General features: G+C 40.5%; 1 protein-coding gene across 5 annotated transcripts in view; it reads right to left on the reverse strand.

Annotated features, from left to right (window-relative positions):
• The window catches only part of LOC126372294 (potassium voltage-gated channel protein Shab), a 64,953-nt gene that overhangs the window by 2,593 nt on the left and 37,558 nt on the right, over positions 1–24,802 (reverse strand). For 4 of the 5 annotated variants that reach the window (XM_050017980.1, XM_050017982.1, XM_050017978.1 and 1 more), the window contains exons 2-9: positions 7,330–7,570; positions 6,901–7,128; positions 5,655–5,961; positions 2,558–3,404; positions 1,678–1,802; positions 1,257–1,349; positions 703–780; positions 47–197 (exon numbers count right to left, since the gene is read on the reverse strand). In XM_050017980.1, coding sequence (XP_049873937.1) covers positions 47–197; positions 703–780; positions 1,257–1,349; positions 1,678–1,802; positions 2,558–3,404; positions 5,655–5,961; positions 6,901–7,128; positions 7,330–7,502 — 2,002 coding nt within the window. In that variant the 5' untranslated portion in view covers positions 7,503–7,570. The remainder of the gene's footprint in view (positions 1–46; positions 198–702; positions 781–1,256; positions 1,350–1,677; positions 1,803–2,557; positions 3,405–5,654; positions 5,962–6,900; positions 7,129–7,329; positions 7,571–24,802) is intronic. The other variant, XM_050017981.1, reaches the window with a different exon arrangement.

Consider the following 24,802-nt stretch of genomic DNA (forward strand, 5'->3'; position numbering starts at 1 on the left):
AGATTGTTTGCATTTGCTCGCATCAGATGTTGAGGAGGCTACGTACCGGGGCTGTCGAGGCTGTTGGGCGTGGCCTCAGGCAGCGCGCGCGGCGCGGGGTGCCGCTGCAGGCACGCCAGCTCCACGCACACCGGCTGCCGCAGGTCCGACGTCGACATCGGCATCAGCTGCTCCGCGTCTATAAACTCCTTGTAACCCTACAAAAGTACCCTTTGTTTTACTACCTGAAAATATATTACAACTCATCAACAGGCTAAAATAGGATAGCTCGGAAGTTAAAAAAAATAAATGACGAAAATGTTTACTTTATTCATAAATTCATTTCACTATTCCAAACAATTCATCGTATTTTTCATCAACAACTAACAAATATCAAGAAAGATCCTACTAAAAACGTACTAGTAATAAATCTAATAAAAAGTCTAAAATTCTTTGTTCAATACATACCATACGAAAATGAGGTAAATGTTAACTAAACTATTTATCATTATAAAACCATACTCACATGTTAGGGCTGGTTAATAGAATAAATATTTCAAAATTAAAATTAATAAATTATTTTCTACACATATATACTTTTGTGTTACTCATATTAATATAGAATGTTCGCTTCCTTCTGTTGAATATATAGAAATGAAACACCTATGTAGGTAAATGGCTTTAGTCGTTATACTTGCGTAGGTATACAATTTACGTTAGTACCTTGAACGTGCAAAAACAACATTCAAACTCAGAAGGCAGCTGTTCCAAGTCAAGCTGTTTGTCAGCCATCTTCTTTTCCTAGAAAAAGAGAAATGATTAGTGGTCATTCGGTTCTACTCCTACTCGGTTAACAAGCGAGGACACATCGCGGTCGACGATGTCACGGTAAGTTATTTCAGTGATAACAGAATAAAACAATACAATAGGAGATCACGATGTGAAGTCGAATATACATGGCTGATGATCAACAAACAAACAACACGAGACAATATATAAATCATAGATTTAGGACGTCCAAGACATAAACAATATAAAAATGTTATCAAAAATAAAAGCGCGAAAAAATATGTTAATGCATATATCACAGCGAGAATATTATATGCTTGTTCATGTATCTTCGGCTTACAATATTATGTACCTATTTAACATAATTATATCGGGCACAGTGCAAAGGTTGGAGTGTATTACGTGAACAACATACAGGCAGAAACAGAGTCGCGTGATTATACGTCGATACGGCAGCAAGTGTTAGCAGAGATATATCGATGTCTTACTGGTGTCGGGTCGGGGTTTATGAGCAAGCGTTTCTCCGGAGTGTCGGGGCCCTCGATGGAGTAGCGCCGCTCTTTCTGAGGGCTGCTCTGAAACTGCAACCTGCCGCGTTAACAGCAAGCCTAGTGCATATCATTGATTAAGTATACGAGTGCGCCCGGACCGTACCCTGTGCGTGAACTGGTATTGCGTTCAGAAGAAGCCACACAAAGATACTTTATTAGGATTTTAATAAAATGTATAAAGTGTCGAAAATAATATTTTATACTTTAGTGTGTTTCTATTGAAATTATTTGGTACTCAACTAAAATGCTAATAGAAAGTGAGATTGGCATTGTCTAGAGTAACTTAAGCAGTATTTAACAGCTCACCCTGATTGCGCCAAAGGTGGGGACGCACCCAGCAGAATTTTAGTTATCTTACCTGGTTGGGATCAGTACTTTGTGGTATCCTATTGTTGATGGTGTGTTCGTACTGCTTGTAGCAGCCCGTGATGGCCGGCTGCTCGCCCTCCAGGCTAGTGGCGTCCCCCTGCGACAGGTTGTGTCCTGGACACACACACCACCGTCAGTAGCCACGATATCGGCATCGTCCCCGCAAACACCAAACAACAACTCGCAATTACGGTATAACTTTTAGTCTAAGTATAAGTATTGTCGGAATAGATCAACTAAGTAACATTTACGGCAACAACAACAAATAGCAGCGTGAACTACACAACACACATTCCACACGAACAGTCTAATAGATTGAGCGTCCTCCGGATACACACATCGGACAGTCCACAGAAGAGGAGAGTTAGTTTCTTAAGCGTTAGCCTTACGCTGACAATGTAATCGACCTTAGATTATAGTGTCTTCGTCGCACATCGCAAGCTACACGCGAGTCGCGACGCGAGCCCGACCCCGAGTACGGACATTAACTAAGGGGTCGGGGGAGGCCCGTGCGATAGTGGCAAGGCTCATCTGGCGTCGTCTCTCGCCTCAATGAGGACGCACTTGTCACCTGAAGACAAGGAATAAAACACTCTGAGTGCGCCTCATCGCAACCAACGGGTGAATATAGCTGTAGCTGCGATGTAACGTGAACTGCTCTATATTGATTGGAGATGTCTGCGAGTCCGGAGAGCTATAAGATGCGACGTGCATTCAATCAACATTTATTATAAATCACTGCATTCGTATGCGGATGAACACAAAGGCATGCGTGCGAGAGGTGAGTGAGACAGAGACGGACTAGAGACGAGACGAGCAGAGGACGCATGACATGAGAAGCACAAGCGAGCGGCGCGCACGCTACTGACCTGTGTCGACGATCACGTCGATGAGGTCCATGCTCTTGGCGAAGGCGTCGCGCAGGTTGATGTGGTGGAAGGACACGATGGAGCCCTCGCGCTTGGCGCGCTCGAGCGCCTCGCGTCGCTTCAGAGCCTTCTCGCGCCGCATCTGGTTCTTGTAAAACTCGGCGAAATTGTTGACGATAATGGGGATGGGTAACGCAATTACCAACACGCCGCAAATACAGCAAACTGAGCCGATGACCTTGCCCAACGGGGTCGTGGGGTAAATGTCACCGTATCCGACTGTGGTCATGGTGATGCCGGCCCACCAGAATGTTTCCGGAATGGAAATAAATTTAGTTCCCGGCTCTTCCTTCTCGGCGAAATAGGCTAGTGAGGAGAATATGAGCACTCCCATTGCGAGGAACAACATGAGCAGGCCGAGCTCCTTGTATGAGTTTCTGAGCGTGAACCCGAGCGACTGCAACCCGGTTGAGTGGCGGGCGAGTTTGAGAATACGCAAAATTCGCATGATACGGAAGATTTGAACTACTCGACGCACATCTTGAAACTGGTCCGTCGCGTTTTTATTTGTTTCGAGCAGGAAGAGAGATACGAAATAGGGCAATATCGCCAGCAAGTCTATCACATTGAGTCCGCCCTTGAAGAACTTCCACTTATCCGGCGAGGCACTAAACCGCAGCACGTACTCGAGTGTGAACCACGTGATGCACACAGCCTCGACCATGGCCAGCTGCGGGTTGTCCATGGGCGCGCCCTTCTCGTCGTACACTTGCATCTGGGGTATCGTGTTGAGAGTGAGCCCTATCGTGGACAGCACGATGAAGAGGATTGAGATCACCGCGATCACCTGCAAGCACGCACCCAGTGAGCACCGGCGCTCAGCGCTCGGCGCTCCGACCACAAGCTGCCACGTGTGACTGAGTAGATATGTCGGTGTCTATACATACATCTACGCTTCCTACGTATATTTGTACAAGGATAAGCTACGATAATATTTGTATATTATGTAGTTAGAATGTATTTACAGTAGGTATCGATATCGAGCCAATATCTTATGTAACAATGTCTTAACAGTAAATTTTGGTGTAAAAATAACATCTATATGTGTAATTATATGTTAGTAGTGTTGTGTGGTCGAGGTGTAGATAAGTAGTATTAAAATTACAGTAGGGTGAACGGACGTGCGTCAGGCGCGAGACCGGGTGTCCGGGTGAGGAGGCGCACGCGCGTCCGTCCATAGCCCGCGTCGCTCGGTTAGTCGGATCAGTACCACGAAGCGGAAGCGCTGGTGGGTTTGTAGAGGAGCTGGTCGCTAGCGGGAAGGGAGGGAAGGATGGGTGGGGATGCCGGCGGAACGGCGCTCAGCCGTAGTGGGAGGCGGCGCGGGCGCGGGCGCACACTGCGCACGCGGCGTGTAGCGGCGGCCGAGTGCGCAGGGCGCGGCGCCGTCCCGTGCCACCCCGCACGCGGGCCGCGAGCGCCGCTGGCGGCGGTTGGTCACATCGCGTAAGCCCATCCCATCTTTGCAAGTTTGCGACAACAATTAAGCTTTGTTTTGTAAAGGTTCCCCTTATGGAGAAAGATCGACGCGGCTGTGAACATTTACATATAAAGATTAATTAAAAAAAATGTTATAATGCCCGAGTACGAGGAGGCCATGTCCTCGCATAACTGAAACGAGGGCATTAACTAAGTGGTTCTGATGCGTAACGCCATCAAAGCTAACGGTGAGCTTTGATTCGCATGATAAAATAAAAACAAAACAAAATAGTCACAGAACTTTAAAAACAAAGTGCATCAAGCCCCGGCGTGGTCGACAACACGACGACGGCCACGTCCCCGTGTTTGCACGAACATAGCTAGACCACCAGTGTAGGTATCATATACATAAAATAATAACACATCATAGTTTGCTATACATACAGTAAATAAATCCTTCAATATAAACAATACGATGTTATGGTACAAACTTCATAATTAGAATACAAACCCAACAGTACTACTATATAAGTGTATAAAAAAGTATATAAGATTTAAACATATAAAAAGAAATTGATTGTAAAATAAGAATACGTACAAACACAAAATTCATAAATATTACAGTGTAAAATAAATACCCAATAAAAGCAGACACCATTTACAAAAATGACATGACGACGTTTTAAAAATTCATAAATAAAATATATCTGCACTTGTATCATACTTACATACGCATATTACACCGCCGTTGTCGAAAAACAAATGTACGTATAATGGAAACTATTTGTTGTACTCGCTGAAAGGTGTACTGAGACATTTAAGGCATTTCGACAAAAGCGACATGTGAAGTCAACATTCGAACACAACACCACATTCCACAACACTGACGAGCAAGATACACAACATCAAGTAGGAGAGACAGGCAGTGATAGATGTTATTCATGCACCACAAACACATCCTAACTAACACCCTACTATTCAGGTACAATACAAAGCCCTACACAGATAGACGTCTACCTACTGCTCAACCAATTATAACCTTATGTACGTAGGTACCTTATGCATTAATTAGTACTTACAATCAAACGAACTTACTTAAGTAGACTGAGAATGGCTTGCTCACAAAGTAGCTGTCGTGTATACAGGTATATAATCAAATAGTGCAAGTCTTATATTAGTGTATGTTAGTAATCATTAGTGTTAAAATAGTATAGAACAGAGTAAGAAATGATGCAGAAAACAGTTAAGTAGGGATAGTATTAAAATAAATACAACAGAATTAAATTCTTAGTAGATAAGTGGTCGGTATAGTGTACAGTGTACCTATAAATATTAACAAAAGAAAATGTGTTTTTAATCTTTGTACATAATCTACACGTTGCATATATCTACGCTAAAATACGGACTATTTTGTGCACATTTGTGTAACCTCCTACTATTGGCATAGTACTACTTATTTTGTGCTGTTTGGCAAGACCGTCACAATTGACATAAGCATCTAGCTAGTCGTACTTCAAATGGTACCTCTACGTTAACGCTAGTAAGTCCTGGCAGCTTGGCTAAAGGTACAATTAGTAGTCACTGTCGTGGAGGTTGTTTATATACAGGAATACATTACCCTGGCGGCGAGACTCGTGTTGGGTTTCTCGAGGAGGTCCCAGAGCCACTTCTGGTACTGCGCGCAGGTCCCCTGACCGAATTCCTCCTCCTCGCGTTGTCGGAGACTCTCGGCCTCTTTCCTCATCTCCTCGTGCACGTGTTCCTTCCTCTGGTGGTACTTGTGCTGGCAACACGACTCCAGGTATAGCTCGTCCACACCCCAGTACTCGAGGTCGTCACTGAACGCTAACACACACATTTCGTCTACTAAATGCAACTTCCCAGTCCGATAAAAGTTCAGGATGGAACTGAAACTTTTTGGATGCCTGAAAAAAGGAAGAATAAAGACATATTAAACACAGATTACTGAGAAATAATGTACTTAATGAAGTTTTATCGTTTTGAAGCAACGTTAACTTCAGAATATGGCTAATAATTCCCGAAAGTGCTACAATAAAATTATACATTTTATACAACCAAGCAGGACTGTTACGGCTTTGCAATTATTAGTCTTTCGGTAATTCCATCTAATTCATAACCCTTTTAAATCACGGCATAATACATTTAATGGACTCTTCGTAACTTTCATTTACTTAAAATGAGTACTCACATAACACATTTGATTGTCTCATAATACAAGTCTCTCCCCTAGTTGTCTTTTACGACATAATCGATGTGGACTCTATGATTAATTTAGCTACGTTACTACGCTCCTAAGTTGTATAACAATGCATTGAATGTTCTTAACTTTTTAACCATCTCTTCTGTATAACCTATAAGGCCGGTCGCCCATTGAACGCGTTCATACGAATTCACGCAGGAAGAATTCTTATCTTCCAGTACTTACTAGATACATTGGGTGCGCGTCGGTCATCGTAGACAAAGACAAGTCATATATAAATAATAAATAAATATATTTATTTACCAAAAACATTTTTAACAAGTTACACAAAGAAACAATATAAGTTGAAGTTATACATAGTCAATGCTTTCCTGCCTTCTAAACTAGGGGAACCTGTGTCTTAGGAGGCGATATATATACTCATGGCGTGTGGGTGTAGGTACGCCAAAGTGCGACCGGCCTTATAAACTCATTTTGGCTAGCTGAGCCTCTCGTGATCCGATTGCTGAGCTAAAGCCATCCCATTCCTCTTTCTATTTTTACCTATCTTGTACGTATCCTGTCCCTACGGGATCCGCCTTTTCCGGGATCTGCCACACATGACACGTACAAGTATACCTGTCCGGGGTAAATAAGTACTTACCTGTCGAAAAAATATTCGTTATCCTGGAGGGAGTAGTCATCGCAGAGTTCGGTGATGGCTTCATGTGTGTTGCAGTCTCTGAGCCGGCCGAGCCTGGTGTGCGGAAGCCGTTCGAGCGTGCGCCAGAGCACCTCGTGGCGCACGCCGCCCACGTTGATGATCACACGCTTGCTCAGCGCCTTTGCGCGGAGCATCATGAACGGCTCCGGCGGTAACGATGACATCGACCTGCAATTCGTAGGAGAGAAACATTAGATCGCTCGTTGAATTACCTGGTAAGTACCTATATATTTAAGTAGAATAGATATGTCAATGATCCCTAATTCCTGTTTGAGGGTGCAATTTGCAACCGATCGATGCACTGTATGCAGATATGTTGGATGCAAACGTTGAACGTTAGACGTCCAGTAACATTCAAAAGGGCATTACCTGGAGTGAGCCCGCTGCAACGCGGCGCTGACGACGGGAGGCGCGGGCGCCGGCGCCAGGCCGCGGTCGAGCGGCGCATCTTGCGCGGGCGCCGCGAAGCCCATGGGCGCGCGCGGGGGCGAGTCGCCCACGTGGCAGCGCGCGGCGCCGCGGCCCGCCCCCTCGCCCACCATACCGCTAGCTCATGGCGACGAGCGCCGCCGCCGCATCCGCCGACGACACCCACACTCTGCTTAATGGCCTGAAAAGATGAAAAATAAACTTTTAACTTAAAATAGTTTAAGCCCACATACAGCTACGACTAGGGATAATTGTTAGGGTTTACGCAAAAGCCTTGTTGCCGGAAAGAAAATTTAATTATCGTGTCTATTTTCGTATCGATGTTCCTAAAGGTTGTTCTGCCCTATTTGTAGATCAGTCTTAAAATAGGTACTTAAACTTTAATATTTACTCTTTAATTACACAACACACGACATTAATTTATATGAAACTTGGTTAGAAATCTCGTAGCGCCAAAAGTTTACTAGCATAACTTGATAAACGTCGAGGTTGATGGCTCGGGTTCTATTGGTGGTATTTGAGATAGCAATAAATGACGGAAGACGGAAATGATGGTTGCTTCGATGCTGTTCTGGAAGCAAATAAAAAATATAGAAGACGTTTGTCTTCCCGGGCATGTCGTAAAAACCGACAGAGGGATTGTGTACTCTAACATAATGGACTAATGTTATGGGCGATAGGCTGATCCCTTATCACTATTAGTATCAACAGTGGCTGCAAGTTTAATTGATTACTTGTAGCTCTGCCCACCCCATTAGGGATTACGGGCGCGAATTTATGTATGTATGATGGTAGCGCGCGTAATCCGTGTCGACAGGGCGGGCGTCCTGGGGTTCTGTCCTTGACCCTATAATACCCTATAATGATCACACGAAACAAACTACCCTTCTACAAATTGCGATCTAGTTTGCAAACAGCCGACTAAATTACCAACATGCAAATGCAAACTGCGAGTACTTCAAGTAACAATTTCCGCCCGTCCGTCGGCGTCGTGTGTGCCAACTATAAGCGCCAAACTTCAACTCACTTCCTTTAAAGTTTTAACGTCGCCGGTACCTACCGTTTTGGGAAATTTTGTCATTTGTTATTATATACATACATATACATATAATTACAATCTCCTATGATATTACAGTTTATGTATGTATGTAGAAACCACACATAAACTCACGCTTATTTCCCACCGGGGTAAGCAGAGATTATGATTCCATTTGCTTCGATCCTGACATAGTTCCCTTGCTTGCTCCACATGCATCAATCGTTTCATACACGCACACTGGTTCAGAGTAGGTCGTACTGAATCTTTTCTTAGGACATCTCCAATTTGGCCTTCACTTCGATTTCGCCTTGTTATTAATTAAAGACGGCCTTCATGGTTCAGTGGTTTGAGCGTTGGGCTCACGATCCGAAAGTTTCGGGTTCAAATCCCGGTAGGGACATATCACAAAAATCACTTTGTGATCCCTAGTTTGGTTAGGACATTACAGGCTGATCACTTGATTGTCCGAAAGTAATCTCTGCTTCGTAAGGCACGTTAAGCCGTTTACTACTTACGCGCCGGTTACTACTTACTGATGTAGCTAAGTTAGTATTCGTTACATGAGTTATGTCTGGTGTCTTTGGCGGATCAATAGTAACCTTGACACCAGGGTTGATGGAATTGGTACTCCACCTCACAAACCACAAGATTGAAGAAGAAGAAGATTAATTAAAGAAAAATAATTTCAAATCGAGATACACTATCGATCAGACAATATTATGAATAATTTTATGCCAAGCGGAATTGTCCTATAAATAATGATCCATCATTGTTTCAAATCATTATAAATCGACGACTGCCTGAGGAGGATACTGGTATGAAATATTCAGAAGGAAATATGAGGATAAAATATTCCCACGCTGACCTATTTAACAAGTTTGTTTTGATCATGACTCTGGTGCTCGCTATCTGGTACAAGAGGCCTAAGCCAAGTTGCGAACGACTATGAAAAACGACAGTGTAATCGAATAAAATAGGTACTTATACGAGACTGACATGTGATCATAAGGCCCCAAACCAAATTCGAAACAGCACTGTCACTCGTTTTAATGTGAACATCACTAACATAAAATCGTTTACTTAGTCATAATTTAATAACTCATCATCATCAATTTAAGAGCCACGCTCTTGTCGCTGCAGCATTTCCATGTTACTTTGCAGGACGGAAGGGGCAAGTCACAGGGACTGTAACCTGGAACCTGACAGAGGGCAGCAGTAACTGTCAGTACTATTCAGAGGCGGAGGACAGGAGTCCTAGTATTGCTTTGTAATAGACCACTCTGGGCGCCATCCCACTTGCGTCACACAGAGTACTGCGGGGCGGAAGGCAAGAGGGAAACCACTGCCCTATTTTTCCCTTAAAATGTAGCATGGAATTTAGTAACTGTTGAGGTAATTTCATTTAACACTTACCCTACTCTACCTAAAACCAAACTTAATAAAAATTTTGTACTTACAAAATGGTGAAAGGAAAAAAATAATTTTAAAGTCTTTACGTCGAATAAATTAACGATAAATGACAGATTGTCATCATTAAAGGTACACGGGATAATCGATGTGAGGTTCCCGGGAATTCCACGCTCGACATGTTCGACGTGTTTTATGTCTCCCTGGGGCACGTTTCCTAAGTGCTCTACGAGATTTCAGTTCAGGTTATATTTAGACGACGACAGTTATTCTTTACACTTATTAAATTATATTGTTATTACACAAAACACGGGTTAAACCTAATATTGAGAAGATTTATATTTCTTTTGTAACGTCTTTTTTAAATTAAGAGCCTATATTTTAATATATTAGCCTATTTGGAAGAAGGCTTGACTCTCATTCGGGAGGTCGTAAGTCAATACTTACGACTAACTAACTTAATGCGATCATTAACCACAAAACACCACTTCGTATTAATTATTTACTTACGTTATTCAATGAAAAAAGCAACCTTCCTGTTCCCGTTCCCGCCAAAAAGCCATAAACGTGTTACCTTCGTATGTAAACAATAAAACTACATCCGTTTTCGTCGCAAGGAGATTTTATTGATATTATTCGCGAGCCGGATTGTACAAATACGCGGACTATATACCGTGGGTGGGCAATTTCCTCCACGTTTCCTTGAGAAATGTCATAAACCTAGGAAAATATTGTGGGAGTAGGGTTGGGATCGGGGGGCGATCGATGTGGGGGGTTATCAGCCTCGAGATCGACCATAATCCAATAATAGCATTGCTGCAGTGCAGCCGACATGTCGCGCCCACCAGCGGACAGGCCGATGCGTTGGCGATGCTACTTATTACATTCCCCTTCCACCACAAATAATATAACTGCCTATATACGTCCCACTGAGGGGGTATGGAGCATACTCCACCACGCTGCTCCACTGCGGGTTGGTGGAGGTGTTTTTTACGGCTAATAGCCGGGACCAACGGCTTAACGTGCCCTCCGAAGCACGGAATCATCTTACTTTTTCTGACAATCAGGTGATTCAAGCCTGAAAAGTCCTTACCAAACAAAGGACAGTCTCACAAAGTGATTTTGACAATGTCCCCATCGGGAATCGAACCCGGACGTCCAGATCGTGAGCCTAACGCTCTAACCACTAGACCACGGAGGCTGTACCACCACAAATAAAACTATTTATTTCTAGAATGTATCTGTATTTTTATTTAATATAAGCATTATCTTTTTTGTATATTACATAATTACTAAATATATTCCCCCCATCAATAAACTGAGGGGAGTCCTGTGCTGTGGGACACATTACAGGCTGTATAATATGTTATGTATTACGAACAGTTTCCTAACGTTAGGCTTCAGTTGCTTCTCTAGGTTTTATATTCTATACCATGAATGAAATCAAATGGATGGTTTAAAATGGAGATACTTTATGTAATAAGCACCTACTTATTTTCAAGCTCATACTGAATGTTAAAGATATTTTCCACCCTTCATTATTATAAAGTGACGCCTGCCACTTCACATAATAACACCCGAGAGACGCTATTTCGGGATAATATGTCTGTGTCACAGAAATTTCCTTAAATATTATTTTGCTGTCTGTATAAAGCCATGTTAACCCTTATTCACATTATATTTTTTCTCTATATAACTTTATGTTGTACCCCTCAGGAAAAAGATAAGGAAAATTTAAAACATTTCTATGCACAGGGTAGGGAAGTGTAGGAGTAGTAGATACCAAGATGACCTCAATTCCACGTTGCTTTACTTGATGCACCTACACCTACATCTTTTCAAATATTTACATTAAAGTATTAGTAGCATTAAGTAATAGTAGTAGTTCTTGCCTAGATAACTACAGTACGGTCACGACCATTAATATGTACCTATACACTTTGGTACCATGTCACATTACCTTTTTTGACAAATTGCACTGTAAGTCTCACTAAATGTCAAATATGTTAGTGCGACAGAGTCCTAAAGTGGGTACATTATATTGCTCATGACTGTACTTTACAAAGATTCAGCACACACGGGCCATATCGTGCCTGTTTATGCAAATCCCTCAGACTTCTATTCACATAGCTTCACCTCCAAACTTTTACTACTTACTTACTTACATTTATTTTCATTTTATAATACGAGTACTTACCCACTTTGTTGATTTAATAGTAAGTTGATATGAATAGAGGTCGACAAAGTGAACTAGAAGTTATTTTTTTTTGACGTAACTTTATTGTCGATTTGCCGCTGATGGCATTAACTACTCGGCCGGGCAAATTGGGAGCGTTGAGGGCTCTCACCCGGTACAAAATTTAAGACAACAGGCCTGAGGGTGCCCAGTTGGGCGCGCACCTCGGCTCAGGGAGTCGTCTGAGAGGAAGAATCAGAATCAGAATCAGAATCAGAATCATTTATTCAACGTAATTATCATGGATAAACTTGTTGAAGGTCAATGTAACATTTTTGAATTTACGTCATTTCGCAAGGTGTTATGGCTGAGGAGAAGAAATGACAAGAAACTGCAACAGCAACACATCTTTTAAATCAATGAGGGTACATTACAAGTTATTTAATAACTAGAGGAACACATTCAATACCAGACATTTTTATCATTTAGGTAATCATTAATCTTATAATAGGCTTTTTTACATAAAGTAAGCTTCACGTGAGCGTGAAGAATATTTGAAAGAATTAATCGACCCTAGTGCGTCGATAGCGATAAGCGCTGAATGAGGGAAATCGTCGACCACGCCGGCGGGGTTGGTATCGGGGTTCTGAAGCGTTTGGTGTCGTGAGCTGTTTGGCCTCCTCTATGGCTAGAGTAATTGGGTCGTCGGAAGAGAACTAGAAGAGAAACAGTTGGAAATCCAAATATTAATGGCACGCAATCAGTCATCCGATAGAGTCACATATCCCGGTGACTAATATTACATCGTGTCACCAAAAGAAAGTTATGAACTACATAGTAAATAACTGTCATAATATTAGATTTTATATTCGCATACTATTTTTTTTGCCGTTTGCCGCTAAGGTAGGTTGTTCAAATACAGCGTGTATCACTCCCATGGGATATCAACCCGAAGTGTGCCAACTCTGACACTATCAACGAGTCACTGTAAGAGTATTGGCCGTCTGAGTTCATATTTGAATTATGACCAATTGAATTCCAGGTCTTCATTTAATAAATTCGCTATTCGCAAGGAGATTAATGTGATAGTTTCAGCACATGATAGTTTCAAGTGAGTGTGTTAGTAGCTTCAATTATTTACATGTTGAAAATATTAAAATGAATATTTTTCTGAAATTGAAAAAATACCAAAAGTGTTATTTTTGCAGAGATGATCTAAAAAAAGTATAGTTTTGTCCCCTTTCGGCTTGAGACCCCCGTTCCGTTACACCCTGTATACCACGTGTTTGTATGCTTTAGACCACAAATGGACTATTCGACTATGCGTTAATGTGTAAAAGATGTTCACAAGAAATGAAGAGTGTCTAATAGCAATCGGCTTTTTCAGACTTTGTCACACTCAAAATGAGTTTTTTTCACTCAAAATGAATTTTGAGTATGAGAAAGTTGACTAGCACGATAAATAAATATGAATTTGACTTACATCCATCATATTTGTTGATTTAGTTAATGTACTTACTAATATTCAGTCTGACTTGTTGTTTATTTATCATTGTACATGTCGTGCCAAGGCAGCTTTGTAATAAAATAAATATCGCTGTCCTTGTGCCAAATTTTAGATATTATATATATATACAAATATACAAGCAACAAATTAGAAAAATCTTGTCACATACTTACCGGTTTATTTAAAACATTAAATACTTACGACGACGTTATGAAACTAAATACATTATTAACATCATATAGCCATATCTTGAATTATACTTTTTTGCGACGGAAAATTCCACTTGATTTAAACTCAGAATAATAATAATAATAATAATCATTTATTTCGGACTCATCCACATTGATTACATCCATATTTGATAGTAAAATTGCAAGCTTACAAAACTAGTGTTAGTAACATACAAATATATTAAAAATGGCAAGTCCGGATGGACTCCCCGACGCTGGCGGCCAATCATACGACTGCGTGCAGCCGAATCCAGCGAGCCAGCATCGGAGAGTCCCACCGGTCAACTAGCGCGCGCAGGATGGTGTTGGGACTGTCGCGCGTGCGGCGCAGGATGGAAGCGCACCGCTTTCGCATGATGAGCTGAGTCATTCTTCAAAGTTTTCGTTATGTCACTAAAGTTGGTGTTTTTGTTTGTAGGAACTACCGATCCGATATTGAAAATTCTTTCACCTGTTAAAAGCTACTTTATTACTGAGTACTGTAACTTATATTTGATAAAATCCACTCAGTTTTTTTTTTGTTTTTGACGTTACTTATTGTAGATTTGCCGCAGATGGCATTAACTACTTAGCCGGACAAAAATCCACTCAGTCAGAGTCGCGGGCGGATAGCTAGTACTACATAATTAACTACATTCCAGTCCCTACTAACAATCATAAATAATATCTATTCTATTTATAACCACTACCTACACGGATCATGGTGCATACGGTACAACGGGTCGATAAATGCATATTGAACTCTACAAGGGGCATTCATATTCTGTTCAGTAATATTATTAAAGAATTGTAATATCATTTTACCTTTGTTAATTAAAGAGATAATTATAGAATATAACTTAACAATCGAGTAAAGTACATGTTATGTAGGAAGTAGCCGTAGAAGAAGTTTAATAATATCTAGAATAGCTGCAGCAGGTAATAAATAATTATGAGAAATGTAATTAAGTACATTTTATTTAATTTTATTGCAGTTGTTTCAGCAAAACCGCATTACAAACACAGCCTATATACGTCCCAGGCCAACTGCAACCGCATTAAAAATCCTTATTACTTCCTAATAAACCAAGTACGAAATAAGGGGTAAAAATATTCCACAGCCACAATCACTCAAGCGTTTTATCAGTACTAGACAAAAAAGTCTACTGTAGTAACTACAGGACTGGCGAAATTTATATCAGTCAATTTTCGTTCAAGATTGTTTACCTATATTAATATTTGTTGACAACTGATTAGACCATCAATCAACCAGATAATATATTCTGTAAAAATATTATTAATGATGTAGCGTAGCCTACATGTGTATATAGGTCGTGGTAATAACAAGCGTGCTCGTTACTGGGCGCCACTCCGTCTGTCCGCGCCCTCGCGCCCTCGGCGGCGCCGCGGAGACTTCACGTAAACACCAGCCTTCAGCCGCGGGCGAGTCTCACTAAGAGCAGCGGGAGCACTGGGGGGTTAAAAAGGCCACATCGATGCGATGCACCCAAAAATTACAAATATTGCAATTAGACATTTGTTTACATCGCACAATACTTACTTTTCTATGAGCAAATGTCAAATCGGGTAGTTTCCAACTAGTCAAATCAGTTAAATTAATGATAATAATTTATTACAAGTCACGGTTTTACATAGGTGATATACAGGATATGGTAGGTACATTGTGACGCCCCGCTGGGGCACAGAAAATTATAGAACATTATACACAGACAAATGCTGCAGCTTATTTCTAACTTTAACTTTCAAGATACTATTTATAAGGTTCTTTGTAGCACGAGTGCAAAAGGAGGGCGAGCCACACGCCTTGAATAAGTCAACCCACAAGCCACTTCAAATATTTGTTCTAAGATTGATGTGATGAACGGAATATTGACAAGTAATCAGTCCACCGTCCAATCCATCATTTTGAAAGGTCGTTTACGGCCACACTTTGTGAAAAAAAAACGGTACCCGCCTAAGCGCGAAAAAAGTCTTATGCCAACAGACTTAGATTTAGGTTTCTTTCTGAAAACTCACGCCTATTTCCCACCGGGGTAATCAGAGACTATATAATTCCATTTGCTTCGATCCTGACACACTTCTCTGGCTTGCTCCTTCATACACGCACGCCGGTTAAGAGTAGATCGTATTAAACCTTTTCTAAGGACATCTCCAATTTGGCAAATGTAAGTCCTTCTCGGTCTTCGCTTTAAATACCGCTTTTGCAATTCTATTATCCTTCATCCGCTCTACGTGTCCAAACCGACCTAATATTCCCTTCTCAATCTTAGTCACTACATCGTCTGAAAAAGACAAAAATATATGACATAATATTGTCATTGTCACAAATATCAGGCTATGACATATGTATATTTTTTCTATATTTCTCTCTATATAAAGTCTATAGAGTTAATTACTCCATCGGTTATCTTTGATTCCTTAACGAAACGAGTTACAAACTAGTTCCTCTCTCTAAACGAATATTGTTTCTACGCAATGGTTTCCTATGTAACATTCGCAATTGAATACACACACCCAGTCCACCGCACATCTATTATATTCACTTCACATTGTTCAGTTATTCCCACTACACTCTAGTAGCGAGACAAGTGTATTACAGCCTCCAGTTATGCACGATTTATCTCACCCCCCATATGTTACGTTTGCCTCGAACAACAGCGACATTGATTCGCAACTAATGCACCGTAACGGTCGTATTTCACGAATATTGTGGAGAAAGTAGTCAGAGTTACGCTTGAATACGTATCCAGTTTTAGCTACTTATGTGAGTATATTGAACAAAAAGTTGAATTAAAAAAGCCTTCCCTTCATTCTGGCTAATATTTAAGAACAAAATAGATAATCTCTTACTCCCCTAACGACAAAACAGGCAATGTTTATATTTCATTCATATTCTCGTTAATCTTATATGTATTTGCAATATATGATGCTTTTAGCGAACTCAAAATGGGACTTGAGAAGTAAGTAAGTCGTTTTCTCGGGATTAAGACCCGTACTACCTTCGCATCTTTTAGAGAGGCACTAAAAACACAAATCACGAAATAAATAGATGAGAATTATAACTACCTTACTTTATCAAACGTTTATGAGTAAAACTCCATTTCACCGTAAGTATGTCAAGTTTTCCAGAAGCTTTAAGAGGAATGGCATTTGGAGAAAGTAAATATCTCCAAATGCCACTCCGTCCACGATCCAACTTCGCCTTTTCGAATAACAAGTTCTTCTAAAGAAAGACAATATAAATCCGTCAACGTACAAAATGCTAAGTCCCGACAGTTTCTTATAGACGAACTCGGGAACAAACAGAAGTTATTTACGAGCCAAGGCAGGCAATCTCTCAGGCGGCAACTCGGGTGTTTTCGTGAACTCTGACGTAATCGCTCGACCCCAATCTTGCTGAAACTATCCAATATCAGGTCAATATGAAAAGGTCTAAGATTTCATTAAATAAGATAGCTATGACTACAAGATTATAATGAAACGATATACCTTCGTAAAACCAATCTTTTGCAGACAGAACAAGGCGGGGAGTCTATAGATAACAGTTACATAAATCGGGTTACAAAAGTGGTATTAACATGATTTACGCAGTTAAAGCGCACACGTTCTGGCTAAGAACGCGAAATTTTAGCTTACGACTATATCAGCCAATTTTGCAAATAGGGATATATATTTTTTACAATGTAAATACCTTTATTTGGAGTATTTTAGTCTAGACGAATATGCGTGCACGTGAGAGGGAGAGGAAGCTGCAGAATGGCTAATAACCGCGGCTGGGCGAGTATTGATCAAGGCGCGGGCACGTTGCAAATAAGCCGCCACTTTGTAAACTTTTCTCATCTACTTTACGCCTCCTGCATGAACACATACACTATTAGTTCGTCGCTAAGCTGACAGGTACACGTGTCAGCTTAGCGACGACATACATATAACATTTAAACAGAACGTTCGTAAAATTCACATACGTGAGTAATGTAAGAAAAATCTATTGTTAAAAAAACCACCCAATTCGACTTGAGTTTGAATTCATGTTTGAATCATAAATAAAATTGATATCACGTGGTGTCCAAGATTTGTGCCCGGTTAATCTTCTTCTATCGTGTGGGTTGTGTGGTGAATTATAAACCTCATAAACCCTGGTGTCAGGGTTATTATTGAGCCGCCACAGGCTTCCGACATGGCTCATGTAACGATTACTCACTTACATCAGTAAGTATTAACCGGGACCACCGACTTAACGTGCCTTCCGCAATCAGCCTGTATTGTCCTAACCAAACTGGGGATCACAAAGAAGATTTTTGTTATATGTCCCCCACCGGGATTCGAACCCTGGACCTCCGGATCGTGAGCTCAACGCTCATACACTGAACTACAGTGCTCGGTTAATGACAATAAGGATCGCCTCCTATTGCGAGGAGCGTGTGTATTGTATTTCTATATGTATATTGTATAATCTCTGCCTACCCCTTTAGGGATACATGCGGAATGCTATGTTGTTAAGTGTTGTTTAATAGTATTTTATGCAACAGTTGTATAAGAAGGGTCAAAAAATGCGAGTGGCGTGAGTTGCGATGTGAGCCTTGGCGAACATCGCAATAAGAGACGCCACGAGCATTTTTTGACCTAGTTATACAACGTTGCATACAATACTTTTTCTACGACGACGTAATTTTAAATGAAACAAAAATTTTCCAATTTATTTTCCAACGCGCGGGAAAATGGCGGTAAATGTATACTTTTTTTTTATAGTATATCTATGGCACCAAACAAAGTAAAGGTGCTAGTTTCCAGGTCAAAAAAAAAAAAAAACAACAACAATGCTTTTTTGGCGACATTATAGTACAGTTACACTTTGTAAACAATGCTTTTATAGGCCATAGAGCGTACACTTTTTCAAAGAGTTTAATTATGTATGTACTTATATTAGACTTTTTGGTTATTTAAATGCCAGATTAAAGTAGAGGAGTAGAAAAAAAGTTTTTATTGACGATAGCTACACAGCGTAGCAAAAACTTCGCAGCGCGTAGTCGTGATATACTCGACACAACCTTCATAGAAGGTATACAAAAACAGTTGTAAAGTCCGTCGCAACTTGTCAAGAATAGAGTACAGTGAAGCACCTGGCACTAGACTTGTCGCGTGTCTTGTGACGCTACAAGTGGCAGTCGTGTGCCTGACACTTTCTCTTCTACGTTGTCTTGCCAAATTAAATGTCGGTTACGATATTGTTACCACAACCTTCACCAACAAACTCGTCCCAAGTATTACGACTCTGTTGGCGTGTCGGCCGACATAAACCAACGCGAAACTACAACTTATATATCAATTCGTGTTCTCCAAATTAATATCTGAGTGGGTGGTGGCGGGAATTTAACATGTTATTGGCCCCGATTCCTGCATACACATCCTAATTTTATTTTAAGTTATAAGTACCCGTCATTTTCTTATCCACCGAAAAGGCAAAGGATGGATGATTGTCAACAAGTTAATTTTAAAACGAATGAATAACCCGGGTGAATAAAATAGGCATCTCGCTGGTATGCAATCCGTTTGACGTGCTGTCTACTTAACTCTGTCGGGTTATTAGCCAATGTAAAATTTTTAGACGGTTGTTTTCGATTTCTGCTTAAAATTGACGTGTGTTCCATAAATTTTTAATTTGTGAGCGGATCTTCTTCTTCTTATCGTGTGGGTTGTGAGGTGACGTACCAACCTCATCAACCCGCGAATAAGGGAGCGGATAAGAAAATGACAGGTACTTATAACTTAAAATAAAATTAGATGGCGTCTGTAGGAATTAACACCATTATGTTGACAGCAACATAACGGTTATATGGGCTCCTATACGCTTCTCTACAAGCGTACAGATACATGTGCGCATCATATCGCTCGCGAAAGGTACGTTGTTCTCTGGCAAACAAACGAGTTTGAGAGAAAACAAAGTTTTCAATTATTCACGGACGGCGGAACGAGGGTATCATGTTATTCAAATAAACCGCGAGAGGGACTGTCTCTGTGAAACGCTCTCTCTTTGTTTAAACCGTCCTCGCTATACAGCTCCGTTTAATATTTCGTCTGTTAGCCTGATAGTCTATGCAAAGCTTCTAACGAAACAACAAATTTTGTTTAGCTTTCAAACAACTGTATCAACTTCTTTTAGTATCTATTTTGACGGAGACTTTGTGAATGAAGCAGCGTAAACTTTGTTCTACGAGTAAGCTGGTTTGTTTATGGCATCGTTTATTTTTATTTACTAAAGAACTAACAACTAGCTTAAACATAATATTTACCTATTAAGGTCTCCGTATCTTAGAACCTTGAATATTTACACTCAATTTTAGCCTTAGTATAGATGATTTGTCATTTATAACACATTCGCATCAAGCCTGCAAATAATTCTGGGTTGTTATTCTTTAGCTCCTTCAAACAAAAGTGCTGACTCATAATATTAGAAAGCTGGCACCACGCCATATTGTAATTTGTCCCAATTTGTAAAATTGTTGGGACATTTTGCTGAACACTACAACGTGGTAATTTGGCAGCCAAAAAATATTTGTCGATGCCTATTTAACCTTGCTTTGACATGTTGTTTCTAAATAAGCTATTAACATACATTTTTTGTTCTTGGCAATATATTACCGTGTCATTACGACTAACTCTTAACAGTGCAGGAAATATATTTATCTAACACGTAGCAAAGCAAAAACATTAAAATATGTTCAGTTAGTCACAGTCATACATAGAAGTGTTCTAGCGTGTCTGAATTAAGTATACTTACTTATTTTTTCTTTAATGTCTTTAAGACGTTTATTATTAAAAATAAGAACATTTCCTCTACAGAATAAAATAAAATGAAGCACATTCCACTTCTATTTATTCCAAAAGAGTTGACGTCGATCGTTTGCAGACAAACAAACCGAAACAAGTGAGTTGTGTAAACGTTTAATCAGAAAATAGGACGTAGCGGTAGTCGCTACGATTCGTAGTCAGCCGTAGCAATACGTAGCAGTCTGCTACGGGACTAGGGACTCACCTTTGACCTTTGCGCGTTCCGGTTACCGGGACTTGAAGCCAGGGCTATCAAAAGCTCGCGAATTTATAACTCCCACTTCATTTACGGTGCTAGGTATATATAACACGTTCTATTTATAGAACAAAGGTTTTGTAACAAAAAAATCCTTTCTAAGCAAACAATGTATTAATTATAACCGTTTACGTAATTAGTAATTATTAATTTTAGCTAAAACATGTTACGAAATATTGTTAATGGTACTCGTCATTTAAGAGTTCTATATTTAATTTGTATAAAATTACTTAATTTCCTACATAACTCAATTAAATATTTAGTATATTCTTTTTTAATAGAGTAAACAACCCTGTGACCCGAGCTTGTAATTGAATCGAGCGCACGTGTGCATGAATAAAGCATCGGTGGAACCTTTCAGTGTCGGCGCCACGGTTCCCCGCACCGCCCGCCCAGCGCCCAGCGCACAGTCGCCCAACCAACCGACTGTCCGTGCCGCCCCTCCAACAGCGTCCAGACGACCTTTTAAATGTTGCCCACAGGAATTACGTAAGCGATTCCGAGAGAAAACGTTTTATACAAGAAAGCTATTACACAAGTCAATGAACTAAGACAAAAATAGCTATAAATAGCAACTGAAGTATAGTTCGGATTGGTAAATTAACTTATTATAAATACAAAAACGTACCAACGTAAATTACGCAGAACCGTTGGGTATTATTATGCTATGAAGCAGTATGGTTAAATATGTACCTCATAATAAATATCTAGGTACTTAGGTAAGTACTGTCAAAACACGATACAGGAAAATCTACATTTTCGTATTTTTGAAGTAGTTAACGTTTTCCTCCAACAAAAAGGGGCTTATTTTCGAAAACAAATAAATAAACAACGCACTTATAACCAATTAAAAACACATTTTAAAGCACAACACATATTATATCGTAAATCATTAGCGGGTACAATAGCAGCGTGGGCAACGCAGCTATTAGTGCTATTAAATTTCTGCACCGTAATGATCGCAATATAATGAAAGCGATCGAACACCAATTACAGGCTCATGTTTCAGGATTCTAAACCGAATGGCTTTAATGGCGGGAGCAATTACCACCCACATTAAATCTATTATAGTCTCGCATTCGATATAGACTAACATTCAACCGTGTATCGGATTAATTTTTTCGAATGAAATACATAGCGCGGATCGTTGAAATGACCGCGAAATGTTTATAATAAAGGAAATTCGATTTCATATTCATGTAAAAATATACCTACAAATAATAGACGAATCTTGTAATTTGAAAAGATTAGTGTGTGTATGCGAAGGTTATGTAAACTTCTTCAATCCAATACTAACAAAATTCCTGAAAAAATGCCTTCTTGCTTGTAATGTAATAACATAAGCATAACACAACATAAACAGTAATGACGCAAATTGCTTCTATGTGTTCACCCTAGCGTTCTGGATTAGCTCAGCTAAAATCTACAACTTTTCTACACAAAGACCGTTAACACAGAAGCTTAATATTAGAAAGCTTTTAAAATGCCTTGACTTCTTGAACGTTCAATGATGACGTCAATAATTCCAGAAGTAATGACGTAACGAAGCCACTTCCTCGAAGATTCGCAGTTTAAAATATTTATACGATTAATATTAGAACTCTCCAGGTTAAATGTCTCCCATCTATCGTGCCCTATTATCGGCCATCGCAGAGATTCCTCGCTGACGTAATAAGCTTTTTACTATTCTTACACGATCGCTGATTTGATGGGATTTGAGTCGAAAATGCGTAAGGCAATAGAATACATTTTCTGGGCCATTAATGTGAACTGAATTAGAGCGAGTGGCTGCCGGCTAATGACGGCAATTACGGCTTTGTTTATCTGTCCCTCACGACGCGGCGCCATCGACGTCCGATAAATTGTATGAAAATTCAGACGTCGCGACGCCGCCGCCACCGCTCGATACGGGAACACATGCAAGGGTGAATTTTTATTACATAACTTAGACTCAACATAATACTATCTCAATAAGGAAAAATGGAAATAAGTCGTATATGCCAATGGTTGTTACAAACGAAATAGAATAAGGAAAAAAAATAATGCACTTATACTTAGATTGTAAATAAAGCTTCCCTAAGACAATAAAATAAAATAAATAAATAAAAATACAAGATAATATCGGCTAGTATAGTGGATCCTATTTTCTTGTTTTTCGTATATGTACATAAGTACTGAAGAAATATTTTGGCACTGTAAGTCATCTATACGTTTCAATGCGCATAATGGAGATCAACAACACTATTCATAGCTAAATTAATCTCAAAACGTGTTAACGCGGGTTTTCCGATTGAGAAACACTTGACATGAGTAAATAGGTGGTAATTAAGAAATAACACGGTGTCACCGATGCGCACGCGCCGCGTGACAGCGCACGGTGACGCGACGCCACATTTAGCATGCGGCCGGGCTCTCCCGCGACGACGTGGCGACACCATACCGCTGCCACGTACACACGGACGTGAGCGCACAACGCACTCGGAAGGCCAAAATCAACAGCTGCGCAGTAACAGACAATTTAGTTGTTTACCTGCTCAAAATATATCATCCATACTCGCCAACGTTTTCCTTAGCAAGGGCCGCATCAATCCAATATTTTATAATGTATTCGAGCTAACCAAAGATTTAATTGACAGTATAAAACGTAGATCGTGTCTCTAGACCGGAACCGCAAAGTCGGAGCGTTATTTACGCGATCAAAAGCACAATAAAATTGCCTAAATTGTCAAAAAACAGGAACGGACTTGTTTCATATTACAAAACGCGGGTACTCAGCTACATAATGTCGCTGGTAACGATCCGGGCGCGGATCGCTGTCCCGGGGGTAGATTTACGAGTGCATAAACCGGGTCGCGTGCGCGGCGCCGGACGCGCGCCACCGCAGTCGCGCTCACATTTCCCCCTGGTGCGACTTTTTTTAGTGAAAGCTTACTCGCGACCACGAGGGCCATTTGTCTGCTGCGACCTCGCCTCAACAGGTTACGGAGCGCTGCACGCTAATGAACCAGTATTTAATAACAAACTGTTGATTTGCACTCCTGTAACTTACTCATTTGGCATTTCCTCCGGAAGTGACTAAGCCCTTCAAAGTTCGCCGCACAAATTCCAGTTCAAATAGGTCTATATTTATCTAATTCATTTTGTCTAGGTGAACTCGGTTAGGTGTGGTACCCAAGAATGTGAAGTTGAAGCGAGGGTAAGTACTTAGTTCTTCCTGTAATAGATGTACCTCTGACTACCTCAATTGAGATAAAAGTCGTGAGCTCATGTTTTGTTCATTTTATATACGTCGATACATTCTCCGAAACTCACAATTCATTTTGCGTGCTCACTAACTATAACACTACACAAAAGCACATACAATTTGTGATTTGACAAAGTACCTACGAGAATCTCTAAACAGATCTAATAGAGTCAAGACATGGAAACTCTCGAGAACACTGCCAACTGTGCCAACGAAAATAATAATGCAGCTACAATGTACATACAGGTGATGAGTTTATGAGGAGTGATATTATGTTGCTTGAATTCGAATTTCGAATCGTATTTCTCGAACATACAAAGGATTGTACGTGCAAACTGAGCGCTTATGTACAGAGCAGCTAATGCGCGAAAGAGGCCATCGACACGCGTGAAGCTGTCCAGTGACACACGCCACGCAGGAAATGTTCCCGCGGCGAAATAACGTGGCGACGCATGTGGCGCCGACGTAGGTCAAGACGAGTATTTTCGTCCTCGCCTTGATACAGGGCTACCGCATATCATACGCGTCAGTTTAAATAACTCTTTCGTCAGTCGCTGCTTATGTCGATCCCATTCCAAACGCTGATCCCTTGACGACTTCCAGGCGAATACTTTAATAGAAATTAAGGACAACTCGTCGTGTCCGTGTTAGCACTGCTTCATGTCATTATCGATTACGAACGATGCATCTCTGTTTCGCGCTATCTCGGTTTTGAGGGCAGATTTC

This window comes from Pectinophora gossypiella, chromosome 14 (assembly GCF_024362695.1).
Source record: "Pectinophora gossypiella chromosome 14, ilPecGoss1.1, whole genome shotgun sequence".
In the NCBI taxonomy this organism is placed as follows: Eukaryota; Metazoa; Arthropoda; class Insecta; order Lepidoptera; family Gelechiidae; genus Pectinophora; species Pectinophora gossypiella.